Source organism: Trematomus bernacchii, unplaced genomic scaffold, assembly GCF_902827165.1.
Source record: "Trematomus bernacchii unplaced genomic scaffold, fTreBer1.1, whole genome shotgun sequence".
Classification (NCBI taxonomy): domain Eukaryota; kingdom Metazoa; phylum Chordata; class Actinopteri; order Perciformes; family Nototheniidae; genus Trematomus; species Trematomus bernacchii.
In genome coordinates, this window is record NW_022987733.1 from 961,164 (window position 1) to 984,081 (window position 22,918).

The following is a 22,918-nucleotide window of genomic DNA, read 5'->3' on the forward strand; positions in this document are numbered from 1 at the left end:
AGTAGCAGTTATAGTTTACAAATGCTGTTTAAGCTTAATACATTAATAAACAGCACAGACTGTATTTTAGTAAGACAAACTGAGTTAAAAATATAATTTAAATTGTATTTTTTAATTGTTTGGGGGTAGATACTGTATTTCTGGTCCACACAGTAGGTGGCGGTAATGCGCGCTTAACGCTGGCTGCCACCGCCATAATACCGTGAAACGAAGAAGAAGAAAAAGGGCTTGTTTGGATTTTGTCCACTATTAGCTTCAAGAATGGATAAACAATTGGAGACGGATAACCTGGAAATGCGTCTCCAGACGCTGGAAAGTCGTATATACGGAGGGAGAAGAAACAAAAGTGCTAAACCCGCCAAGGTTTGCCTGGAATATTGTATATTCTGATGAGTTTTAGTGCTAGAAAAGAAGCTAACTAGCTGTTAGCCTAGCATAGCTAACTGTAGCCTTGTCATTAGGTTTAAGTAAACGCCCTTTTTATGCTGTAAACATTTACTGTAAAACAATACGTTTTAATAGGAGTTGTGACAACTGTACATTCAAGTTACTGTAGTTTGTTAAGGTTCTAGTTAAATAGTTGTTAGGTGAGCTATTCAATTCTTACGTGGCCTTTTAAAGAGATATGCATTCATAACATGTTCTTTATTAGTGTGTACAGTATGACTTGAATGTCATCCACAATGCTTTTACATTTAGAAACGACAGTGGTGGAATATATATATATATATATATATATATATATATATATATATATATACATTCACTTGAAGTACACACTTTTACTTTACTTGAGTATATCGTTGTATTTACCTATTTACTGCTACTCCTCTACATAATTAGTTAAATACCTAATAACAGTGAGTGTCACCAACTGGTTTCTAGGAATTTATGAAAACACAAATCTGAGGTTAATGCAATAACAGACATCACTGATCTACTGTAAACACGTAATGAGCAGATTGGCTACAGACATGGTTTGGTCCTTTGGAGCGATGCATGGAGTGTTTCATTAAAGCATCATATGATCATGATCACTCTTAACTAACAAAGGTGCTTTGTAGTGGATGAGTTCCCTGAAGATGTATTTGCAGGGTCAGAGGAAGTGCCTGAGTGTCTCAAGTTGAGCTCGTTTCAGTTATACTCAAAGAGGAAACTTGATTTGATTTGATTTATATCGAACAATAATACAAAAAATAATAATATTAATGAAATTAAACAAGATAATTATGATACTTTACAAACGTAAGCAGTATCAAATTGATGAACAAAAATATTATTGACTTACAAATGATATATAAACAAATGATTTACCTAGTTACACATCCGAAAAGGGGTGGGAAGAAGTTTACACTTATTTAATCCCACCTCTTCTCCCACAAACTAAATTATTATAATTGTTTTAACAAAATGTAGATCTAAATGTATGTCTACATACAATATACATTTACAATTATAAATAGATTATATCATTATTACTACAATATATATATATTAATTTACGTTGTATGTCATATTTGATAAGACAAATATAAAAGACTATCTTTTTACATCTACCATCCAAAATACATTTGATATTAAAAAATAAATAACATAATGAAAAAATAAACAGATAAACTGAAATGAGATACTGTTGCCCCAAAAGGCACGACGCTGGGCAAATCGGAGAAGAAAGTGCATAAAACATGCTCTGTATATCATCCTGAACTTGTTTGTGTTGTTGTTGCAGTGTGTCAGTATACTGTAGCACCACACATTGCACAAATCAGAGAAGAAAGTGATAAAGAAGAATTGTAAAATGTAATGCCTTTCCTATACCTTGGTAATCCTTATTGTTAAATCTAATACATGTATTGTGTCCTGCAGTGTGCTGAGTCTTTGGCCAGGATTCAGGCGGGTCTGACCAACACGGCCAACAAGAGAGAGCGAGTGAAGATCCTGCACAAGAAGAGTGAGTCACGCTGTGGTGTGTCTGGATTACAGCCTGTTGTGACCTTATTTATGTATATCAATGTAGTTACTATTCAAGTTACTCTGAGTCACTGCAACACTATTTATATACAATATTGAATGGCATTGATCTTGGCATTTTATTGGATAGGCAGAGAGATAGTTAACATGGGGAGAGGGAGGGAAGCGAACGATGTGATGTGATCCTTAAAGGTCACTTATTATGCAAAATCCACTTCTTCATGTCTCTTCTACATGAACATGTGTCCCCTCTTCCTCATGTCTCTTCTACATCAACATGTGTCCCCTCTTCTTCATGTCTCTTCTACCTCAACATGTGTCCCCTCTTCTTCATGTCTCTTCTACATCAACATGTGTCCCCTCTGTGTAAAGAGATTCTGAAAGTTTCAGGAACAAAGATTCTCTCTCTTTTTGTCCTGATCCATTTCTATAAAAACCTGTCTGAAAATGAGCTGATCAGATTTTGGACACTTTATGATGTCATAACGATGTTTTGGCTTGTGTAACCATTAGCCAATCACCAACCAAGGTAACCCCCCCCCCCCCCACACACCTTATCACCTGAATCTCCTCCTAGAGCACCATTGAGTTCTTTTTAACCAAATCTCTCTCAGAGGGGCGTGGGGAGGGGCTCCTTATTTTCATCTAAAGTAACAGACAGAGAATCAGCACTTTGGAAACAGGGCTGAAACAGAGGGGATTATGGGATGCTGCAATGATCTGTTTGGTGTTTCAGCCAATCAGAGACAGGTTCAGTATATATCTGAGACCTGTAATATATTGATGAAAAACAGTTTAATAGGGGACCTTTAACAAACTGACTACAAGGGACCCCAAATATGCCCACTGAACACTAAAGACATCAAAATCCTGACATTAATAGCCAGTAATAGCAGAGTGCTGGTCTAAAATGATAAATGCCTCAACATTGCTTGCAGTATTCACCAGACTCAGGGTCAGTTTTATCCCACATGCCATAAGACTGCTAAACACCTGAGCTCTGTGAAGTGCTTCGATAAACATTCCTGTTGTCATCTTGCAATATACTAATTTATATAATAGTTATCACCCCAATAAACTGTATTTAATTTAGTCTTAATTTACATTATTTGATGTCATATTCTATTCTTGTACATATCATATTCTACTTACATGTATATAGACTTTTTCTTTTGTATTGTTGTATTTGATTATATATGTTGCATTGTTGGAGGAGCTCAGGTCAGAAGATGTTCATTTGCTTTGTGCACATGACAATAACACCTTTGAATTTGAACCTTGAGTATTTCTTCTGTGTTCAGATCTAAGAGTGTGTTTTGTGAGTCTGATCATGTTTATCGACGTTGTGTTGCAGTTGAGGACCTCCTGAAGTACCTGGACCCTCAGTTCACCGACCACATCACTGTACCTGACGCCATGAAGCTGGAGTTCATTCTGGCTGGTAAGAACAAGGAGGACCCTGGGATGGATACATTACCTAAAAATAACATCTGTTTGCAAATGTGTATTTAATTTAGGCTTTGCATTGGATTCATTTATTGCATATAAAGACAACATTCTTTGACATTTGTTAAGGCTTTACATGTAATGTTTGTAAGGTGTCGCATAAATAAGATTTTTAGATTATAGAAGACTAGGGCTGCACGTTTTTGAGAAATAAAACGTATTGCGTCCATATTGACTGATATTGCAATTGTGATAAGATTGATATGGGAATGACCATTTTTTAAAACATTATTCACATTATCATGAATAATATATATTCAAAATGATCATGGTGGGATTTCTTAAAAGGTTTTGTATTACGTACATTACCAGGACTTCTCTTCAGCTCCACAATACTTCATTCAGATATTTCATGTATTTATCCTTGACTTTTTTTACTGCGATTTGGGTATTGCTCTAGTCCAAATTGTGATTCTGATATAAATGTGATGAATTGTGCAGACCTATAGAAGACTCGCATCTGTTTCGGTTCTCCCTGTGATGCTGTTGTGTGTGTTTGTCTGCACAGAGGAGGACTTCCTGCTTACCCAGGCTGCTTTACTGGAGCAGGTCAGCACCTTGCAGCCTCTGCTGGACAGCAACTACATCAGAGGTGAGTTCACCTGCAAGACACTGAGCAGAGCACGGAAAACACAACATCTACGTGCCACTGTCTCCTGTCGTCAGCGTCCGGGCATGTGACCTACGACACAATGGTGCTCTAGGAGGAGATTCAGGTGATAAGGTGGTGGGGGGGGGGGGTTACCTTGGTTGCTGATTGGCTAATGGTTCCACAAGCCAAAACATCGCTATGACATCATAAAGTGGCCAAAATCTGATCAGCTCATTTTCAGACAGGTTTTTATAAAAATGGATCAGGACAAAAAGAGAGAGAATCTTTGTTCCTGAGACTTTCAGAGTCTCTTTACACAGAGGGGACACATGTTGATGTAGAAGAGACATGAAGAAGAGGGGACACATGTTGATGAAGAAGAGACATGAAGAAGAGGGGACACATGTTGATGTAGAAGAGACATGAAGAAGAGGGGACACATGTTGATGTAGAAGAGACATGAAGAAGAGGGGACACATGTTGATGTAGAAGAGACATGAAGAAGAGGGGACACATGTTGATGTAGAAGAGACATGAAGAAGAGGAGACACATGTTGATGTAGAAGAGACATGAAGAAGAGGGGACACATGTTGATGTAGAAGAGACATGAAGAAGAGGGGACACATGTTGATGTAGAAGAGACATGAAGAAGAGGGGACACATGTTGATGAAGAAGAGACATGAAGAAGAGGGGACACATGTTGATGTAGAAGAGACATGAAGAAGAGGGGACACATGTTGATGTAGAAGAGACAGGAAGAAGTGGATTTTCCATAATAGGTGACCTTTAAATAAACATTTTTTCTAGAACTAGATAAATACTTGGTGAGAGATCTTCAGAATTGGTTTTCTGTTTGCTTGAATGTGTCATCCCTTAATATTCAGTGATGTAGTGTTGCCGTGGTGTTGTACAGGAGTGTGTGTTCTGTGTTAGCTGTATGTTTCTGTTTCTCACAGATGTGCCAGAGCATGCCACCAAGCTGCAGCGCCTGTCGCAGATCCACATCAAAGAGCAGGTAACCCCCCCCCCCCCCCTCCCTCCATCTTTCTCAATGTGTGTGTCTCACTGTGTTTTATCCATTGACCCCATGTCCGTCTTTGTCCCAGGACCAAACCGAGGCTCAGTCCCTGGAAGTGAAGAAGCTTTTTGAGGACTACAACAAAATGGTACACTTCTATTTTCACAATATTTCTATTTAAACCACGAGACAAAGGTAGTATTGATGTTAACGTTTTCTAAATGACACGTCACTACAACATTTTCCCTATACTTTAATATCTCTTGCGGGAATAAAAACATAGTTATGATGCGGAAATCATATTTGTTCTGTTCTTAAACTAACGTGTCTAATAAATGCTTAACCCAGCAGTGGGAATCAGAGAGAGATTTAGATCGCTGCTCATATTTAGTCTTTTGTTTCACCGACGTTCTGATATCACAAAGCTCCTCCCACTCACCACTGATCTCTGATTGGCAGATGTTCCTGCTCTCTAAGCAATTCACCCAATGGGACGAGACCCTGAGGAACCTGGAGGAGGCCAAGGGCATTCGACCTGTGGAGTAGCTTCTGTCTACACACACACACACACACACACACATTTCTGATGGTGATGATGAAGAAGTCGGCACTGTGGCGGGAGCTTCACAGATCCTAACATTTCACCTTTTCAAACTGCTCATCGTTCTGTAAACAAAATGTTATTGAGTCAGGCAACAACACATTGAAACATTACCTTGTTCGTTTTAGAAAATTCTCCAATCCAGGCAAAAATATTTGAGCTTTCACACAGTTCTCCAAATTGTTGTTAGGACTCTGTCTCATGTGACTCTTCATCAGTCGTCCAGAGGAGCTCCCATCACGTGACGTCTGGCTCAGTTATTTATTTTCAGACAATAAAGCTTGTCATGCTTGCATTTTGACTCAATGTGCAATACGTTCCTTGATGCCTCTCTAATGCAAGTCACAAGACACACACACACACACCCTAACCCTGACATGATTTGTAAAAAACGAAAGAAGCTTAATTATTCTGTCCAATATTCTGGTTTTAAAATGTTCCATATGTTTTGTTTCATAATACATCATTGTGGTTAATACAATAAATATTTCTTTTTTTTCTTTGACTTCTCCATTGTGTCTGTCATGTGTCTATAAAATGTCCATCAGTGTCATCACAGCTGTGATGATGACAAGAGGAGTGTATCTATCTGAGGACTGAAAGACCTGTTATATTAACACTGAGAAGACACATGGGTACCACTTTACAATAAGATACCCTTATAAAGGGTTTACGAATAGTTTGTAATTCATTTACAAATTAGGTTGTGAACACTTTATAAATCATTAATAAGCTTTTATAAGACATGAGATAAACAGGGCGACTGACCGGTTGCTTGTCAAATAGTGAGCCCACATTTATCTGTACTGCTAAGCAGTGGCGGTTCTAGAACATTTTACATGGGGGGGCAAGAGCTCATGCCAGGGTGGCATGGGAGGGCGGACAGTACGTGGTATTTCATACTGTATATAAAACCTGTTTGTTAAATCATGGCCTAACACAAGTGTTCTTAATTCACAAGAGAAACAAGGGCCCTTTCTCATGTCTTCAAATGTTCCTCCTCGACTCCCCTCCTCGACTCCTATCCTCGAGACTTAGTCCCGCCCACAGGAGATGCGAGCGGAGGAGCCGAGGAGGGGAACCGAGGAGAGAGGAGGGGAAGCAGCAGGCGGTTAGAGAAATGAGAACTCCTCTCCTCTGAGCGGTCATTTTAAAGAGACGTCCATTAATGATGACAGGAGGCACAGCAGCCCTCTGTCTGATGGACAGATGTGTTCATGACGACTTATATATTTACTTTTAATTCATTCACAGTGCGGTATAATGAGACAATAATAGGCTACAGATGCGGACATACACACAGACACACAGACACACACACACACATATATGTATATATTTATATAAATATATACAATTTCAGAATCAAACGGAGCACTCTCATAATAACGTAACACTATCAGAGACTGGATATATCCCCCCCCCCCCTCTCTGGTCGCTACAATGAGGGAAATAAATGACGGGCCAAAAGTTTTATTTACAAGTATTACAAGTAAGCAGAGGACACCAAACCAACTGAGACCTGTCTGTCCGCTGCATCTACGCACACACTGTACCACACACACCTACACCACACACACGCACCTACAGCTCCTAAAGCATATAATCAGGCTACAGCCGTTGTGTATTTTATTATGTGAAGCACTAAATGGTTTTAGAAAAATATCGACTTTGTTTGTAGATATCTACTAAACTAAAGCAAATAAAGAGAGTAGGCCTGTTATACTGAGTGATATGATATATATTATACACACTGCTCTGCTTTCTGCACGGACCTCACAGCTGTTCTCACTGTAAACATCGCGTCGCGATGAAAGCAGTTAATAAAATAATATCCAGGGGATGCATGCAGAGCTGTCATTGGCTGAGATAAGTCCGGCCGTGCGTCTCGACTCTTTGAAACATCACTGTTGCCGGAAATGCATCCACGAAGGAGCCGTGGAGGACTGTGGAGGACCCATCAGTGTATCCTCGGTTATAGCTCCTCCAGAGAGCCTCCTCGACGCTCGATGCTCGGTCCTCGATGTGCATTTCTAGAAATGAGATGTCCTTCAACATGGCGCGCTAAAATTCATTTCCGGGTCACTACCGGAGGACCGAGGAGTCGAGGAGTCGAGGATGGGACATTTGATGACATGAGAAAGGGCCAAGGTGTTCAGACAAACAAAAGGGGAGGGGCTTAGCTTGACCCTGGATTCAGAGGGACAGGAGGTGGAGAGGGGTTGCGTCGACTAGAAATAGTAAATGAATGAGTAAAGACGGTCTTCCTGGTTGAACTTGCGCTGAGCTTCATTTAGTCTCAGATCACTTCCACATGTTCTCCATCAGCTTCGTATGGCACCTTGGACATAATACAAGAAGAACATCCTTTTTGTTTTTGAAAGACAAACCTTTATTAATGATCCAAACATTTCATTTGATCACACATCCCATCAGTAAAGTCTGTTCAATGATTTCATGATCAGTTTCACTTTATCCACACCATACATGTGTTTCATCTCAGCTATTTCAAACAGAATCATACATGATTTCCTTATTGATTATTATCATGATAAGTTATGTTCTATAAAACATCAGAGTACCCACTTTCTATTTGGATAACAACAACAACAACAACAATTAGTCTGCAAAACAATAACATTTTATTTCCCAAGCTAAGACTCTAAGCAATTTAAAACAGAATAATACATGATTTCCTTATTGATTATTATCATGACAGTAAGTAATATCATTTTAAATAAACATTGTATGATGAAATAAGTGTTATAACCATCTGGGAACTCATTTGTAGTTAATTTGGGCAACAATAACATTTAATCTGTCAATAAATGTCTATATTGTTTTAGAAAGTGGCCAGAATAAAATGTGTACAATAAAAGAAGCTCTGCTGCTTTCTCTCTGAAGACTCGTGCATTACAAGAGAAACAACAACATGAATCAAGAAATATCCAACACATATTTAGAGCAAAGTTTACATATCAGTTCAGGTGAACAAGGATCCTCCTGAGCAGTGACAGCCTCCATGGCTACACAGACCCAGGAAGGAGCCGGAAGAAAGTCCAACCTTTAAAGAACAACTCATGAGAAGATGTTGAAGCCCCACCCATCATGTTTGATTGACAGCTGATCTCTGCACAGTGAAGACATGAACAATCAGCTCTGATGGTCACACGGTGAGTTTAAGAAGTAGAAGAGCTCCTCCAATGACTTCAGGCTTTTTGAGTTTACAAAACTCAGCAGTGGTTCCATAAGTCTGATAAAGCCAAACTCCAGCATGTAGCGGCTGAGTGAATGTGGTCTGCACTCTGTGGAGGAGAGTCATGGTTTCAGAGACGCTGTAGAAGGACAGAATACCTGCTCTGTGATCCAGGTACACTCCTACTCTGGAGGACTGAGGACCTGAGACGGGAGTGCTGATACGGTTGTAACGAAATGAATAACTGTTTTGGTCACAATCTAAGGACCAAGATTTGTCATTGTGTCCAAATAAACTTTCAATCCCTGCTCTGCTGATATTCTTGTATGCGACTGCTACATAAACTGCTGCCCCTCTCTGCTCCACCTCCCAGTAACAACGTCCAGTCAGACTCTCTCTACTCAGGACCTGAGAATAATAAGTGGATCTGTCTGGGTGACTAGAATAAGACTGTTGTTGTCCCATGTTTGTTGCTTTTCTGCTCCCCTCAGATAATACCAGCCATGTGTGTGCTGTGTTTGGATCCAGAGTGATCTCCTGTGAATATTGTAAGAACCCAGCTCTGGTGGTGGGCTCTGCTGCTGACGGTAAAACCTCCACTTCAGTCGGTGAGACGTTTGTCCATTCCTCTCTCAGGACGTCCTGTAGTTTGTCTCTGACTGCTGACAGGGCCGCCGTCACGTCCTCAAAGTAGCTCAGAGGACGGATGTTGATGCTGGATGAGTGTGTAGGTTCACTGAGGGCTGACAGTGAGGGGTAGCTGTGCAGAAACTGGTTGTGATCCTCTGTGTGAGACAGCAGCTTCAGCTCAGCGTCTCTCCTCTTCAGCACAGAGATCTCCTGCTCCAGCTTCTCCTGAAGCTCTTTGACTCGACTCACTTCTCTCTTCTGCTGGGATCTGACCTGCTGCTTCACATCAGAGCTTCTTTTCTCCATGAGACGGATCAGCTCATTGAACATCTTCTCACTGTCCTCCACTGCTTTATCAGCAGAGCCATTGAGGGCCTCCACCTCCTGCTGAAGCAGCTTCACCTCCTTCTCTCCGTCCTGGATTCTCTGCTGGATGTTTAGTCGACTCCCCTCCAGCTCTCTCTGCCTCTCAGTCCTCTCTGCTGCAGCTGACACCGTGTCGTGGCCTTTGTGTTCGTCCACAGAGCAGAGAGAACAGATACACTGCTGATCAGTGCGGCAGAACAGCTTCATCACCTCGTCGTGACGAGAGCAGATGTTCTCCTGGAGCTTCTTGGAGGGCTCCACCAGCTTGTGTTTTTTAAAGACAGGTAATTCATTATGACCCTGGAGGTGTTTGTCACAGTAAGAGGCCAGACACACCAGACAGGACTTACAGGCTCTCAGTTTCCTCCCAGTGCAGACATCACAGGCCACATCTTCAGCTCCAGCATAGCAGTGATCAGCAGGAGCAGGTGGGAGTCCAGTCTTCTTCAGCTCCTCCACTAAAGCTGCTAACATGGTGTTTTTCAGCAGGACAGGCCTCGGTGTGAAGCGCTGCCTACACTGAGGGCAGCTGTGGATTAGCTCTCCATCCCAGTGCTGTTGAATACACTTCATGCAGTAGCTGTGTCCACAGGAAGTGGTCACCGGATCCTTCAGTAGATCCAGACAGATGGAACAAGAGAAGGTTTCCCGCTCCAGCTGAACTCCTTTCTGCGCCATTTCACCTCTCAGTAGCAGCGAGTGTGTGAGTTTCACTTCCTGAGAGCTGAAACTAGTGTGACAGGTTATCTGAACAGCATGTGTGTGGGCGGTGAATGTGGCCTATCAGCTCTTGTACTTTACCCACATGTTGGTTACACCCCTCCTCCTCAGTGTGGATCTGAAGGGGAGGAACCAGGAAACACAGAGTGGAGCTGGCTGTGTCTGAGAGCAGGAAGGAGAGGGAGGGCTTATCAAACTCTGAGTCACTCCAGGAGGAGGAGCAGCGCTCAGACTCTGACCCACACAGAGCCTCGGTTACAACCTGCTCTTCATTTGAAAAGAGCTTTTAGTTGTAAAATAAGTTGGTAAACTTACAAAATCTGAAGGGGGTTAAATACTTGTTTCGTCCTCTGTAAATGTATAGCCTCAATGTCCTGAGATAGCTGATTGATTTAATAGTTGGATGTACAGAAAGTCGTTTTTTACTGTAAGTAGTAGTAGTAGTAGTAGTTGTTGTAGTTGTAGTAGTAGTAGTAGTAGTAGTAGTAGTAGTAGTAGTAGTAGTAGTAGTAGTAGTAGTAGTAGTAGTAGTAGTAATAGTAGTAGTAGTAGTAGAACATTTTACATGTGGTGGCAAAGGGGGGGCAAGAGGTCATGCCAGGGTGGCATGGGAGGGCGGACAGTACGTGGTATTTTATACTGTATATAACCTATTTATTGTTAATTCATGCCCTAACACAAGTGTTCTTAATTCACAAGAGAAACCAGGTGTTCAGACAAACAATCGGGTGCCCTTTGAGTTCCCCAAGCTTACTTCAACAATTTTAAATGAAAGGAAACTACAAAATGTATTTTAAAGCATTGAATTAATGGAACAGGTTGTTTTGCATTACAATGTAAAACTAAATATATTTTTTTTTTTTTTGTTTTAAAAAAATGGGTTGTCTTAGTAGTAGACAGACATATTTGCATGTCCTCACTAAGCATTATTACATATTAATTTAATATTAAACAAATCAAAATGGCCAATCATCCCAAAATGTTGCTGCTAATATAATCATATGCTTGTCAACTTTAACTGATCAAAAAGAAATTCTGAAAAGATACTTGAATTATCTATGAAATTGCAATATTGACACACGTCCCTCAGTTTGTTTCAACCCCGTCACGCCATACCATTTACCCTCCTATTAAATTAAAAATAATGGATCAGTCCATGTGTGATCTGCATTGAGGGAATTACATCACAAAAGTCTTCTGAAGAAAATATGGCAAAGAAAGGCAAGTGTCAGTTTCTTCTCTTACCTATATTTCAGTTTTTGTATTTTCAGATTAAGATTGACAAGCTCAACATTTCAACTCTGTTATATGAATTAATAATAGTAAATCATTATTTATTACAAAATAAACAATAGTTTTGCAAAATATTACATATTTGTAATGTCCTTGACTTCCATGTGGTGCCATATCTTAGCTAAACAAGGTCTCATGGCTACTTTTTGTCAAAAACTTCAACCCTGTTAATTTCAAGGAAATTCCTAGTAATTATTTATATGTTGTGCCTGAGGTGGGAAAATGTAAGTAGTCCACTACCAGATGTTATGACCAAACATTTTGGTTTCATTTTTCAAAGATGTAAAGACCCAAAAGGCACCCGATTCAGAGAATACTCAGAATTCTGCTTACTGTAAGTACAGTAAAAGTACATAGTTATAATGAAGTACACAAATGACACCACCCATCTGTTCAGAGAGCTAAAGGTGACCTGTGCAGCAACACATTTCAATATGTGTCAATACTAAGAGCTGCTAGATTGTGCTGCTGTGATGGAATATGTGAGGAGAATAAGAACATACCATGTGGTCCAGCTGGAGTCTCATCTGCCTCCTGATCCCTGCCTCTGTCCCTCTTTCTGACACTTCATCTGTATTCCTCAGTCACATACATGTCTTCTTCTTCACTAATGTCTTCATCTCCTCCTGGCTTCCTCCTGCTCTGACCCTCCTGGTCTCTTCATCTCCTCCTCTTCCTCCTGCTCTGACCCTCATGGTCTCTTCAGTGAACTCTCTTTTCCTTTTCCTCTTTCTGTTCATCCTGATCACTTCTCAGATATGTCTTTGTGTTGTTGTTGAAACACTCCAGCTACTCTGGCCTGCAAGAGTCTACTTGTGAAAAGTACCGGTACAAATGCTTGTATAACTTTACACGTTAGGGCCATGTAGCTAATAAGTAGCATATCATAAATATAACATCAGAAAGTATTTATCAAACGCACACAGGCAGCTGTGTTTAGATCCAGTTTTTACGGTAAAGGATGTATCCTGGTTTCATTGATCTGGCCTCATTGCTGTGATGTGTAGTTTACGTGGATTTAATAGTACCGCATAGTTTAGCAAAGTGATCGATCTCCCAGCTACTGTAGCGCTGTCTGTGTAGTATTTTGTAACGTAACGACCCAAACAGCGACTGTCTGTTAAACGCTATCAATTCAAACGGCTGCGTTTTATTAATATTTAGTTTCAAGCTCTCATCCGTATTAAAAACAAAACTAGTGGAAGGGGAAATGCTCCCAGGGGAAGCTGATCCACCCTAGGTGCTGGGACAGCTCGCTCCCTCTCTGCAGCTCTGTGAGCCGCGGTCTGTGTGAACGCCGCTCCGCAGTTTAATGCAGGGCCGTAGCTAAGTTTTTAACGGGCCTAAAATGATATTTAAAATGATTCACTTTTAACTAATGTAATGCTTGTTTCGTTGCTTGAGAAGCTTTTAGACATAGTGTAGGTTTGTTTTAGTACAGTTTTAAGGAAACAAAAGTTAGGGGGTCAGCTGGGGGGGGCAAGGCTCTACAGTGGGGGAGGGCAGCTGCCCCCCCTTGCCCCCCCCCCGTAGATCCGCCTCTAGTAGTAGTAGTAGTAGTAGTAGTAGTAGTAGTAGTAGTAGTAGTAGTAGTAGTAGTAGTAGTAGTAGTAGTAGTATACCTGCCAACCCTACCGATTTGGGCGGTAGTCTACCGCTTTTTACATGTTTCTACCGCCTACCGACTTAGCTGACTCTCCCTACCGATTTTCAATCTTCCCAAACTATAACAAATAAAAATGACACTACATAGACACTGGACTCGACTTTTGGCGGACACCGTTTGCAGCGTGTCTGTGATCCCATCATACAAACAGTCCTCTGTGTTTCAGTCGATCGCGAGATGTGTCTAAAAATAGAACGACAATATTCTGTTTTATCGTTAATGTCCTATAACATAATCTTCCTGTGCCAGAATAATGCACTTGAACGCATCAAAGCTTTGTGATTTATCGGGGCGTGGCTGGTAGGCAGTGGGCACTGGCAGTGGGCACTAGTTTGCTGTGCAGTCCGCACACACAAGACCACAATTATGGCAGAAGCAAAAGAGCCCAAAATATATAATTTTCAATCCGAGTGGGGAGGATGATTATTTTTGTATCTATTCCAATTCAAAGTCCATCTGTCTCATCTGCAATGCGAGCGGGGCTTTATCGAAGAAGGGTAATTTAGGAGCGGCATTTCAAAACAGTGCACAAACGCTACGAGACGGAATTCCCTCCTAATTCTGTCCTACGCTCCCAAAAGGTGAGGGACCTGAAAGGACAGCTAAATGCACAGCAGTCAATTTTCACCACGCCCAACAACAAGAGCAAGGCTGCTACCATAGCATCTTATCGTGTCAGTCACGTTCTTCCAAAACACATGAAGTCTTTCAAAGACGGCGAAGTTGTGAAAGAAGCATTCCTGGAGGCTGCCGACGCGCTTTTTGGGGACAGTAAAAATAACAGTAGCATTTCAACAGGTTTTTGATATAATAAAAACTCAAGTTAGATACCGTTATTAATCAGCTGTAAGTTTTAGTTTGTTTGAACTTATTCATTATAATTATTGTACAAAATGGTATAAGAATGCAAACTTTAAGATCTGTTCTGTTTAAATTGATTATAGTCTATTATCAATTCAGGTTAAGAAACTAGTGTTGCTTGCATCCTATTTTAAAGGCATTTCTTTTTATACTCTACTAAAATGCAAAAAAAAGAAAAGGGTTTGATTCTATTAATTTTGTCTTTTTTATTGCACTCTGGCAGCAGATTCCTGTGTAGCTTCAGATCTGAGTTGTCTTATTAGTAAAACTAATTTATACTTTTGTAGCAACACTATTTTTATATAATGACAAAGAAAGGGTTCAGTCTTTTCTTTTTTTCCTGTGTCATATGTGGCAGCACTGTTCAATGTTTCTTGAAAACATTACCCACTGTAGTTTGTGACGTGTGAATAAACTCCCAACTCTGTATCAACAACACTGTTGTGTAACTTCAGTTAAATACTTGTGTGTGTGTAGATTAGAAAGAGGTAAGATAAAGGATCTGCAGTATTTTATGAAGTATTAATCGTACAAAGTCAGTTTTATACAAGTAGAAGTGTGTATTTACCTGGTAGTAGGCTGTCAGTAATGGCTGCGCCTCTCTATTTGGACTGTAGATCTCGGCAGACTGGCCACTTTAAAAGTAGCTCTCGGTTCAAAAAAGGTTGGGCACCCCTGATCTACACTGTCAAGGTTCAAGGTTCAAGGTTCTTTATTGTCAAACTAACATAGCTACAGAGTAATTATGTCGTTGAAAATCTTATGTCACAGGCTTCTCCAACAATGCAACTGAAAGAGGACCAGAAACACATTAAAAATATAATAAAATGTGGAGACTTTGGGATATTTATCTCCCATTCTTTTACTTTTCGGTCATTTTACAGACCAAACATGTCGTTGATGTCACTGTTTACCAAACTACCACTTTTTCTGAAAAATGCATAAAATGATGCAATATATGTTAAATACATGGTTTATACATGTAATTACTGGGGTTCCATTTCTTCTGATTACCTAATTTGGGCGTGCGCGCAAACCTACCTCTTTTGGATTTGGAAAGGTTGGCATGTATGGTAGTAGTAGTAGTAGTAGTAGTAGTAGTAGTAGTAGTAGTTGTAGTAGTAGTAGTAGTAGTAGTAGTAGTTGTAGTAGTAGTAGTAGTAGTAGTAGTAGTAGTAGTAGTTGTAGTAGTAGTAGTAGTAGTAGTAGTAGTAGTAGTAGTAGTAGTAGTAGTAGTAGTAGTAGTAGTAGTAGTAGTAGTAGTAGTAGTAGTAGTAGTAGTAGTAGTAGTAGTAGTAGTAGTAGTAGTAGTAGTAGTAGTAGTAGTAGTTGTAGTAGTAGTAGTAGTTGTAGTAGTAGTAGTAGTAGTAGTAGTAGTAGTAGTAGTAGTTGTAGTTGTAGTAGTAGTAGTAGTAGTTGTAGTATGTGTGTGTGGGGGGGGGGGGGTTTATATAGAAACAAATCCTTATCCTGTGCATTCACACTAAATATGAACCTGCAAACTATACACGTCCTCTTTAATTGACACCAAAATGATGATTTGTGGTTGAAACCTTCTTTTAATATTTTCTTTTACCCTCCAACAGACTGTGTCTCAATGGAGAGTCCATGGAGGTGAGTTCCTCCGAGGAGACGTCCCCCGCTGTGTCCCCTTCCCAGGATCCCCCCCCACAGGACCCCATCACAGAGACACCCCTACCTAACGTGATCCAGGAAACTGAACCTCCTTCTTCACTCCCTTCCTCCTCTGGAGAAATCAAATACATCATTACAGTCTGGTTATTATGTACTTTATAACTCTATCATCTTTATTTTCCATTTCATTGTATTTTTTAATGACTTTTTTTATTGTTTTAATCTATTTTATTTTCACATTTTTGTCAATTGCTTGTCAAAGCCTTTGAAGTGTATCAGAGGAGCTCTAAAAGCTGCTATATCATTGTTTTAAATGTGATAACTGGTCATAATTTTATCGTTATTTTTACTTTACTTCCTTTATTCTACCTATTTCTATTATTAAGATTTAATCATTTATTTAATCATCATTTTTAATTCACTGTATTTTCACTTAAATTTTGTTTATTGTGACTTTTATTAGTTTTATTTTCAACATTTTACCACTTTGTAGCATCCTCGTGTTTGTCGTCAAACACAGATTCATAAAGTGTTTTTGTTATATCATCAGTTTTATTTTCTATTTCTCAATAATTATCGTTGATCATTATCCAATCCAATCCACTTTATTTCTATAGCACATTTAAAACAACAGAGTTGAACAAAGTGCTGTACATCAACAACTGTATAAAAACATAGCATGAATACATGAAGAACAGACAGGACATGAAACAAATGTAAAACACGAGACACTGAAACCAGATCAGAGCCACAGACTGATAACTCTACATGACGTACAAACAATACAAAACACAAGTAAGATAAAAACCCAAATGTAAAAGCACAAGTGTCACCTGGTCTGTAAATGCAAGGGAAAAGAAGTGGGTTTTTAAACGAGATTTACAAACAGGCAGAGTTGGAGCAAGTCTAACCTGGAGGGGCAATTCATTCCATACTTTTGGTTTCTTCCTATAGGCGGACTATGCAGATGCATAGGGCCCCCGCGGCCACTAGGGGGCCCCCAAACTGAAAGTAATTTATTTTTTTTCTTTTCTTTTTTTCATCCAAAAAACAAAAAAAGTATAATTCATACACACAAAGATGAACAAAATTAGTAGAAGCGGGAGGGCTGAAGCATAGCTTATGGAAAGTAGCCCTCCCGTGCATCATCCTAATACAACATCGGCATTATTGCGTCAAAAACGTATAGAAATGAAGGAGTACAAAGAAATAAAGAAAACAGGAGAAAAAATTAAATAAAAGTTAGGGCAGGAAAACAATACATTTTGTATATATATATATATATATATATATATACGAAAACTAGATATAGGGTCCCCTTGCATCATTTTAAAGCACGGCTGGATGAAATGTTATTGGATACCTGTCATTGTGAATAGGTTGCTTATTTATACCCCTGTAATTATGTTGTGATGTCCTTTTGGTTTTCTGTTGTTTTTATGTGTAACCAATGTACCGCAGGTCTCCCTTGAAAAAGAGATCGTTGATCTCAATGGGATTTTTAACCTGGTTAAATAAAGGCTAAAGAAAGAAAGAAAGGGTAATTTTCTGCACATGTCAATAGCAGTTTCAACTATCTTTTTTTGGAAATGAAAATACTATATATAAATATATACATATCATATGTACACATGTACTTGGCAAATGAATAATAATAATAATAATATATGCATAATTGCATATAAACATTGTGAACACTTATTTTCAAGTGACTTTTTTTACATTCATATGTTCACGCTGTGGTTTGGAACTGCTTTTGAATGTTATTAGGCATTTTGTTATGGAAAATGTTGTGCATAATCAGTACTGTTTTAAGCTGTACTATGTCAACACATTTTAACAGATTGAGTTTTTTTAAATATGGGAGTTGTGTGTTCATATTTACCAACACCACAGACTATTCGTAATACTTCTTTTTGGGATGTTATTATTTTTTGTAGATTTGTTGAGTACGTGTTTCCCCATATTTCGGAGCAGTAGTAAAGGTAAGGGAGAAATAGACTGTTATAAAGAGTATCTTTTCTTCAAGAATGTTCTTAGTATGATACAAAATACCTATTGTTTTTGACAGTTTAGTCTGTACATAATTTATATGGTGCTTCCAATTGAGTCTTTCAAGGACGGAACATAACTTAAGTATAAATAAATAAACAAATGTGTAAATAAATGTATGAAGAAATACAGGAATAAATAAATAAATACGTAAATAAATAAACAAATACAGGAATAAATAAATACAGGAATAAATAAATAAATACAGGAATAAATAAATGAAGACATAAATACAGAAATAAATAAATGTTGAAATAAATACACAAATAAATAAATAAAAGAATAAATAAATAAATGAATGCATAAATAAATATGGAAATAAATACACCAATGTATAAATAAATAAATAAAAGTCGAAAATAAAACAAAACACACGTTATTATATATCTTTCATATATTTCTACATTTACTCGACATACATTTATTTATTTATTTATTTATTTATTTATGTGTCCGTATGCTAATGAGGTGGGCGGTCCTAACCTCAGTCTGAAGCAGGATTGGTTACAGGAGTGTGTGATCATTTCTGGCAGAGGGCTCTACTACTAACGCCTGCTAACCGCGCTGATTCGAATGCAGGAGCTTTACTGTTTAGCCCTTATCTTTATACATCCATGGTTTATCCACAGTTGTAAGGATTATTTATGGGTATTGGTTTAAGAGCCATTGGAGATCATTAGCGGACCATTTAGAGAACCAAAAGACTATGTCCAGTTTCGTGTGGAACGATGTATAGAGGACTTGGCTCAGCTCGACATGGATGTGGATGTTAACCCAGCTGTGTTTGAGAGTCTTCAAGAGGTTGCCCGCCAACTTGAAATCCTCTCGGAAACAGAGGAGGCGACCCTTGGGCGTCCATCTTACATGTTGCCCCCAAACGTTATTGAAGCACATCTTCGTTGGGGGCATACCACTGGGGACATCGCGAACGGGTGTGCGAAAGAACAATTATTAAAGAAGCCATTATTAGCGAGTTGCCGTGGGTGTACACTGTACACAGAATGAACAGATGTGACTTGCCACGAATCTCTTGCTTCTGCCTGGCTCCAACAATTGGCGAATCCTGCTTATGACTGAGGTTAGGACCGCCCACCTCATTAGCATACGGACACATAAATAAATAAATAAATAAATAAATGTATGTCGCGTAAATGTAGAAATATATGAAAGATATATAATAACGTGTGTTCTGTTTTATTTTCGACTTTTATTTATTTATTTATACATTGGTGTATTTATTTCCATATTTATTTATGCATTTATTTATTTATTTTATTTATTTATTTGTGTATTTATTTCAACATTTATTTATTTACGTATTTATTTATTTATTCCTGTATTTATTTATTTATTTACGTATTTATTTATTTATTACTGTAGTTCTTCATACATTTATTTACACATGTATTTATTTATTTATTTATTTATTTATACTTAAGTCATGTTCCGTCCTCCATAGGTGAAAAGGGGTGGCGGAGGGTTGCGTCGAGTCACCTGAAATGACAGCTATCAGAGGGGGGAGCAGATTTAAAAGGTTTAGCGGAGCGCTATGATAGGCTTGTGAGAATAGAGCGAAGTGATTGGTTAAGCTGGGGAGTGACGCCCCCGATCACTTATTGAGAGGAGAGAGAGTAGTAACATGGAAATAGTAAATGAATGAGTAGAGACGGTCTTCCTGGTTGAACTTGCACTGAGCTTCATTTAGTCTCAGATCACTTCCACATGTTCTCCATCAGCTTCGTATGGCACCTTGGACATAACACAAGAAGAACATCCTTTTTGTTTTTGAAAGACAAACCTTTATTAATGATCCAAACATTTCATTTGATCACACATCCCATCAGTAAAGTCTGTTCAATGATTTCATGATCAGTTTCACTTTATCCACACCATACATGTGTTTCATCTCAGCTATTTCAAACAGAATCACACATGATTTCCTTATTGATTATTATCATGATAAGTTATGTTCTATAAAACATCAGAGTACCCACTTTCTATTTGGATAACAACAACAACAACAACAACAACAACAATTAGTCTGCAAAACAATAACATTTTATTTCCCAAGCTAAGACTCTAAGCAATTTAAAACAGGATAATACATGATTTCCTTATTGATTATTATCATGACAGTAAGTAATATCATTTTAAATAAACATTTTATGATGAAATAAGTGTTATAACCATCTGGGGACTCATGTGTAGTTAATTTGGGCAACAATAACATTTAATCCGTCAATAAATGTCTATATTGTTTTAGAAAGTGGCCAGAATAAAATGTGTACAATAAAAGAAGCTCTGCTGCTTTGTCTCTGAAGACTTGTGCATTACAAGAGAAACAACAACATGAATCAAAAGAAATATCCAACACATATTTAGAGCAAAGTTTACATATCAGTTCAGGTGAACAAGGATCCTCCTGAGCAGTGACAGCCTCCATGGCTACACAGACCCAGGAAGGAGCCGGAAGAAAGTCCAACATCTACAGAACAACTCGTGAGAAGATGTTGAAGCCCCACCCATCATGTTTGATTGACAGCTGATCTCTGCACAGTGAAGACATGGACAATCAGCTCTGATGGTCACACGGTGAGTTTAAGAAGTAGAAGAGTTCCTCCAATGACTTCAGGCTATTTGAGTTTACAAAACTCAGCAGTGGTTCCATAAGTCTGATAAAGCCAAACTCCAGCATGTAGCGGCTGAGTGAATGTGGTCTGCACTCTGTGGAGGAGAGTCATGGTTTCAGAGACGCTGTAGAAGGACAGAACACCTGCTCTGTGATCCAGGTACACTCCTACTCTGGAGGACGGAGGACCTGAGACGGGAGTGCTGATACGGTTGTAACGAAATGAATAACTGTTTTGGTCACAATCTAAGCACCAAGATTTGTCATTGTGTCCAAATATACTTTCCTCCCCTGCTCTGCTGATATTCTTGTATGCGACTGCTACACAAACTGCTCCCCCTCTCCACTCCACCTCCCAGTAACAACGTCCAGTCAGACTCTCTCTACTCAGGACCTGATAATAATCAGTGAATCTGTCTGGGTGACTAGAATAAGACTGTGGTTGTTGCATGAGTGTTGCTTTTCTGCTCCCCTCAGATAATAACAGCAGTGTGTCTGCTGTGTTTGGATCCAGTGTGATCTCCTGTGAATATTGTAAGAACCCAGCTCTGGTGGTGGGCTCTGCTGCTGACAGTAAAACCTCCACTTCAGTCGGTGAGACGTTTGTCCATTCCTCTCTCAGGACGTCCTGTAGTTTGTCTCTGACTGCTGACAGGGCCGCCGTCACGTCCTCAAAGTAGCTCAGAGGACGGATGTTGATGCTGGATGAGTGTGTAGCTTCACTGAGGGCTGACAGTGAGGGGTAGCTGTGCAGAAACTGGTTGTGATCCTCTGTGTGAGACAGCAGCTTCAGCTCAGCGTCTCTCCTCTTCAGCTCAGCCATCTCCTGCTCCAGCTTCTCCTGAAGCTCTTTGACTCGACTCACTTCTCTCTTCTGCTGGGATCTGACCTGCTGCTTCACATCAGAGCTTCTTTTCTCCATGAGACGGATCAGCTCAGTGAACATCTTCTCACTGTCCTCCACTGCTTTATCAGCAGAGCCATTGACGGCCTCCACCTCCTGCTGAAGCAGCTTCACCTCCTTCTCTCCGTCCTGGATTCTCTGCTGGATGTTTAGTCGACTCCCCTCCAGCTCTCTCTGCCTCTCAGTCCTCTCTGCTGCAGCTGAGACCGTGTCGTGGCCTTTGTGTTCCTCCACAGAGCAGAGATAACAGATACACTGCTGATCAGTGCGGCAGAACAGCTTCATCACCTCGTCGTGACGAGAGCAGATGTTCTCCTGGAGCTTCTTGGAGGGCTCCACCAGCTTGTGTTTTTTAAAGACATGTAATTCATTATGACACTGGAGGTGTTTGTCACAGTAAGAGGCCAGACACACCAGACAGGACTTACAGGCTCTCAGTTTCCTCCCAGTGCAGACATCACAGGCCACATCTTCAGCTCCAGCATAGCAGAGATCAGCAGGAGCAGGTGGGGGTCCAGTCTTCTTCAGCTCCTCCACTAAAGCTGCTAACATGGTGTTTTTCAGCAGGACAGGCCTCGGTGTGAAGCTCTGCCTACACTGAGGGCAGCTGTGGATCTTCTTCTCATCCTCTCCGTCCCAGAAGCCTTTAATACACTTCATGCAGTAGCTGTGTCCACAGATAGTCGTCACCGGATCCTTCAGTAGATCCAGACAGATCGAACAAGATAACATTTCCCGCTCCAGCTGAACTCCTTTCTGCGCCATTTCACCTCTCAGTAGCAGCGAGTGTGTGAGTTTCACTTCCTGAGAGCTGAAACTATGAGCTGTGATCTGAGCAGCATGTGTGTGCGCAGTGAATGTGGCCTATCAGCTCTTGTACTTTACCCACATGTTGGTTACACCCCCCTCCTCAGTGTGGATCTGAAGGGGAGGAACCAGGAAACACAGAGTGGAGCTGGCTGTGTCTGAGAGCAGGAAGAAGAGGGAGGGCTTATCAAACTCTGAGTCATTCCAGGAGGAGGAGCAGCGCTCAGACTCTGGCCGACAGAGAGCCTCGGTTACAACCTGCTCTTCATTTGAAAAGAGCTTTTAGTTGTAAAATAAGTTGGTAAACTTACAAAATCTGAAGGAGGTTAAATACTTGTTTCCTCCACTGTAAATGTATAGCCTCAATGTCCTGAGATAGCTGATTGATTTAATAGTTGGATGTACAGAAAGTCGTTTTTTACTGTAAGTAGTAGCAGTAGTAGTAGTAGTAGTAGTAGTAGTAGTAGTA

The 22,918-nt window shown here is 39.8% G+C and overlaps 3 protein-coding genes across 3 annotated transcripts; 1 reads left to right on the forward strand and 2 right to left on the reverse strand.

The window, feature by feature from the left end:
* Window positions 1-190: 190 nt before the first annotated feature.
* dctn3 (dynactin 3 (p22)) lies at window positions 191-6,195 on the forward strand. Its single transcript, XM_034145798.1, has 7 exons — window positions 191-363; window positions 1,867-1,951; window positions 3,326-3,412; window positions 3,986-4,069; window positions 5,028-5,086; window positions 5,178-5,237; window positions 5,549-6,195. The coding sequence occupies exons 1-7, from the start codon at window positions 262-264 to the stop codon at window positions 5,633-5,635; spliced, it is 564 nt and encodes a 187-aa protein (XP_034001689.1). The 5' UTR covers window positions 191-261; the 3' UTR covers window positions 5,636-6,195.
* A 1,864-nt stretch (window positions 6,196-8,059) lies between these two features.
* Window positions 8,060-10,755, reverse strand: LOC117494823 (tripartite motif-containing protein 16-like). The gene has a single exon (XM_034145799.1). It carries the CDS (start codon window positions 10,558-10,560, stop codon window positions 8,857-8,859), a length of 1,704 nt encoding a protein of 567 aa, XP_034001690.1. The 5' UTR covers window positions 10,561-10,755; the 3' UTR covers window positions 8,060-8,856.
* Window positions 10,756-20,213: 9,458 nt separating this feature from the next.
* Window positions 20,214-22,483, reverse strand: LOC117494896 (tripartite motif-containing protein 16-like). Its single transcript, XM_034145898.1, has one exon. The coding sequence runs from the start codon at window positions 22,405-22,407 to the stop codon at window positions 20,743-20,745; it is 1,665 nt and encodes a 554-aa protein (XP_034001789.1). The 5' UTR covers window positions 22,408-22,483; the 3' UTR covers window positions 20,214-20,742.
* Window positions 22,484-22,918: the final 435 nt, after the last annotated feature.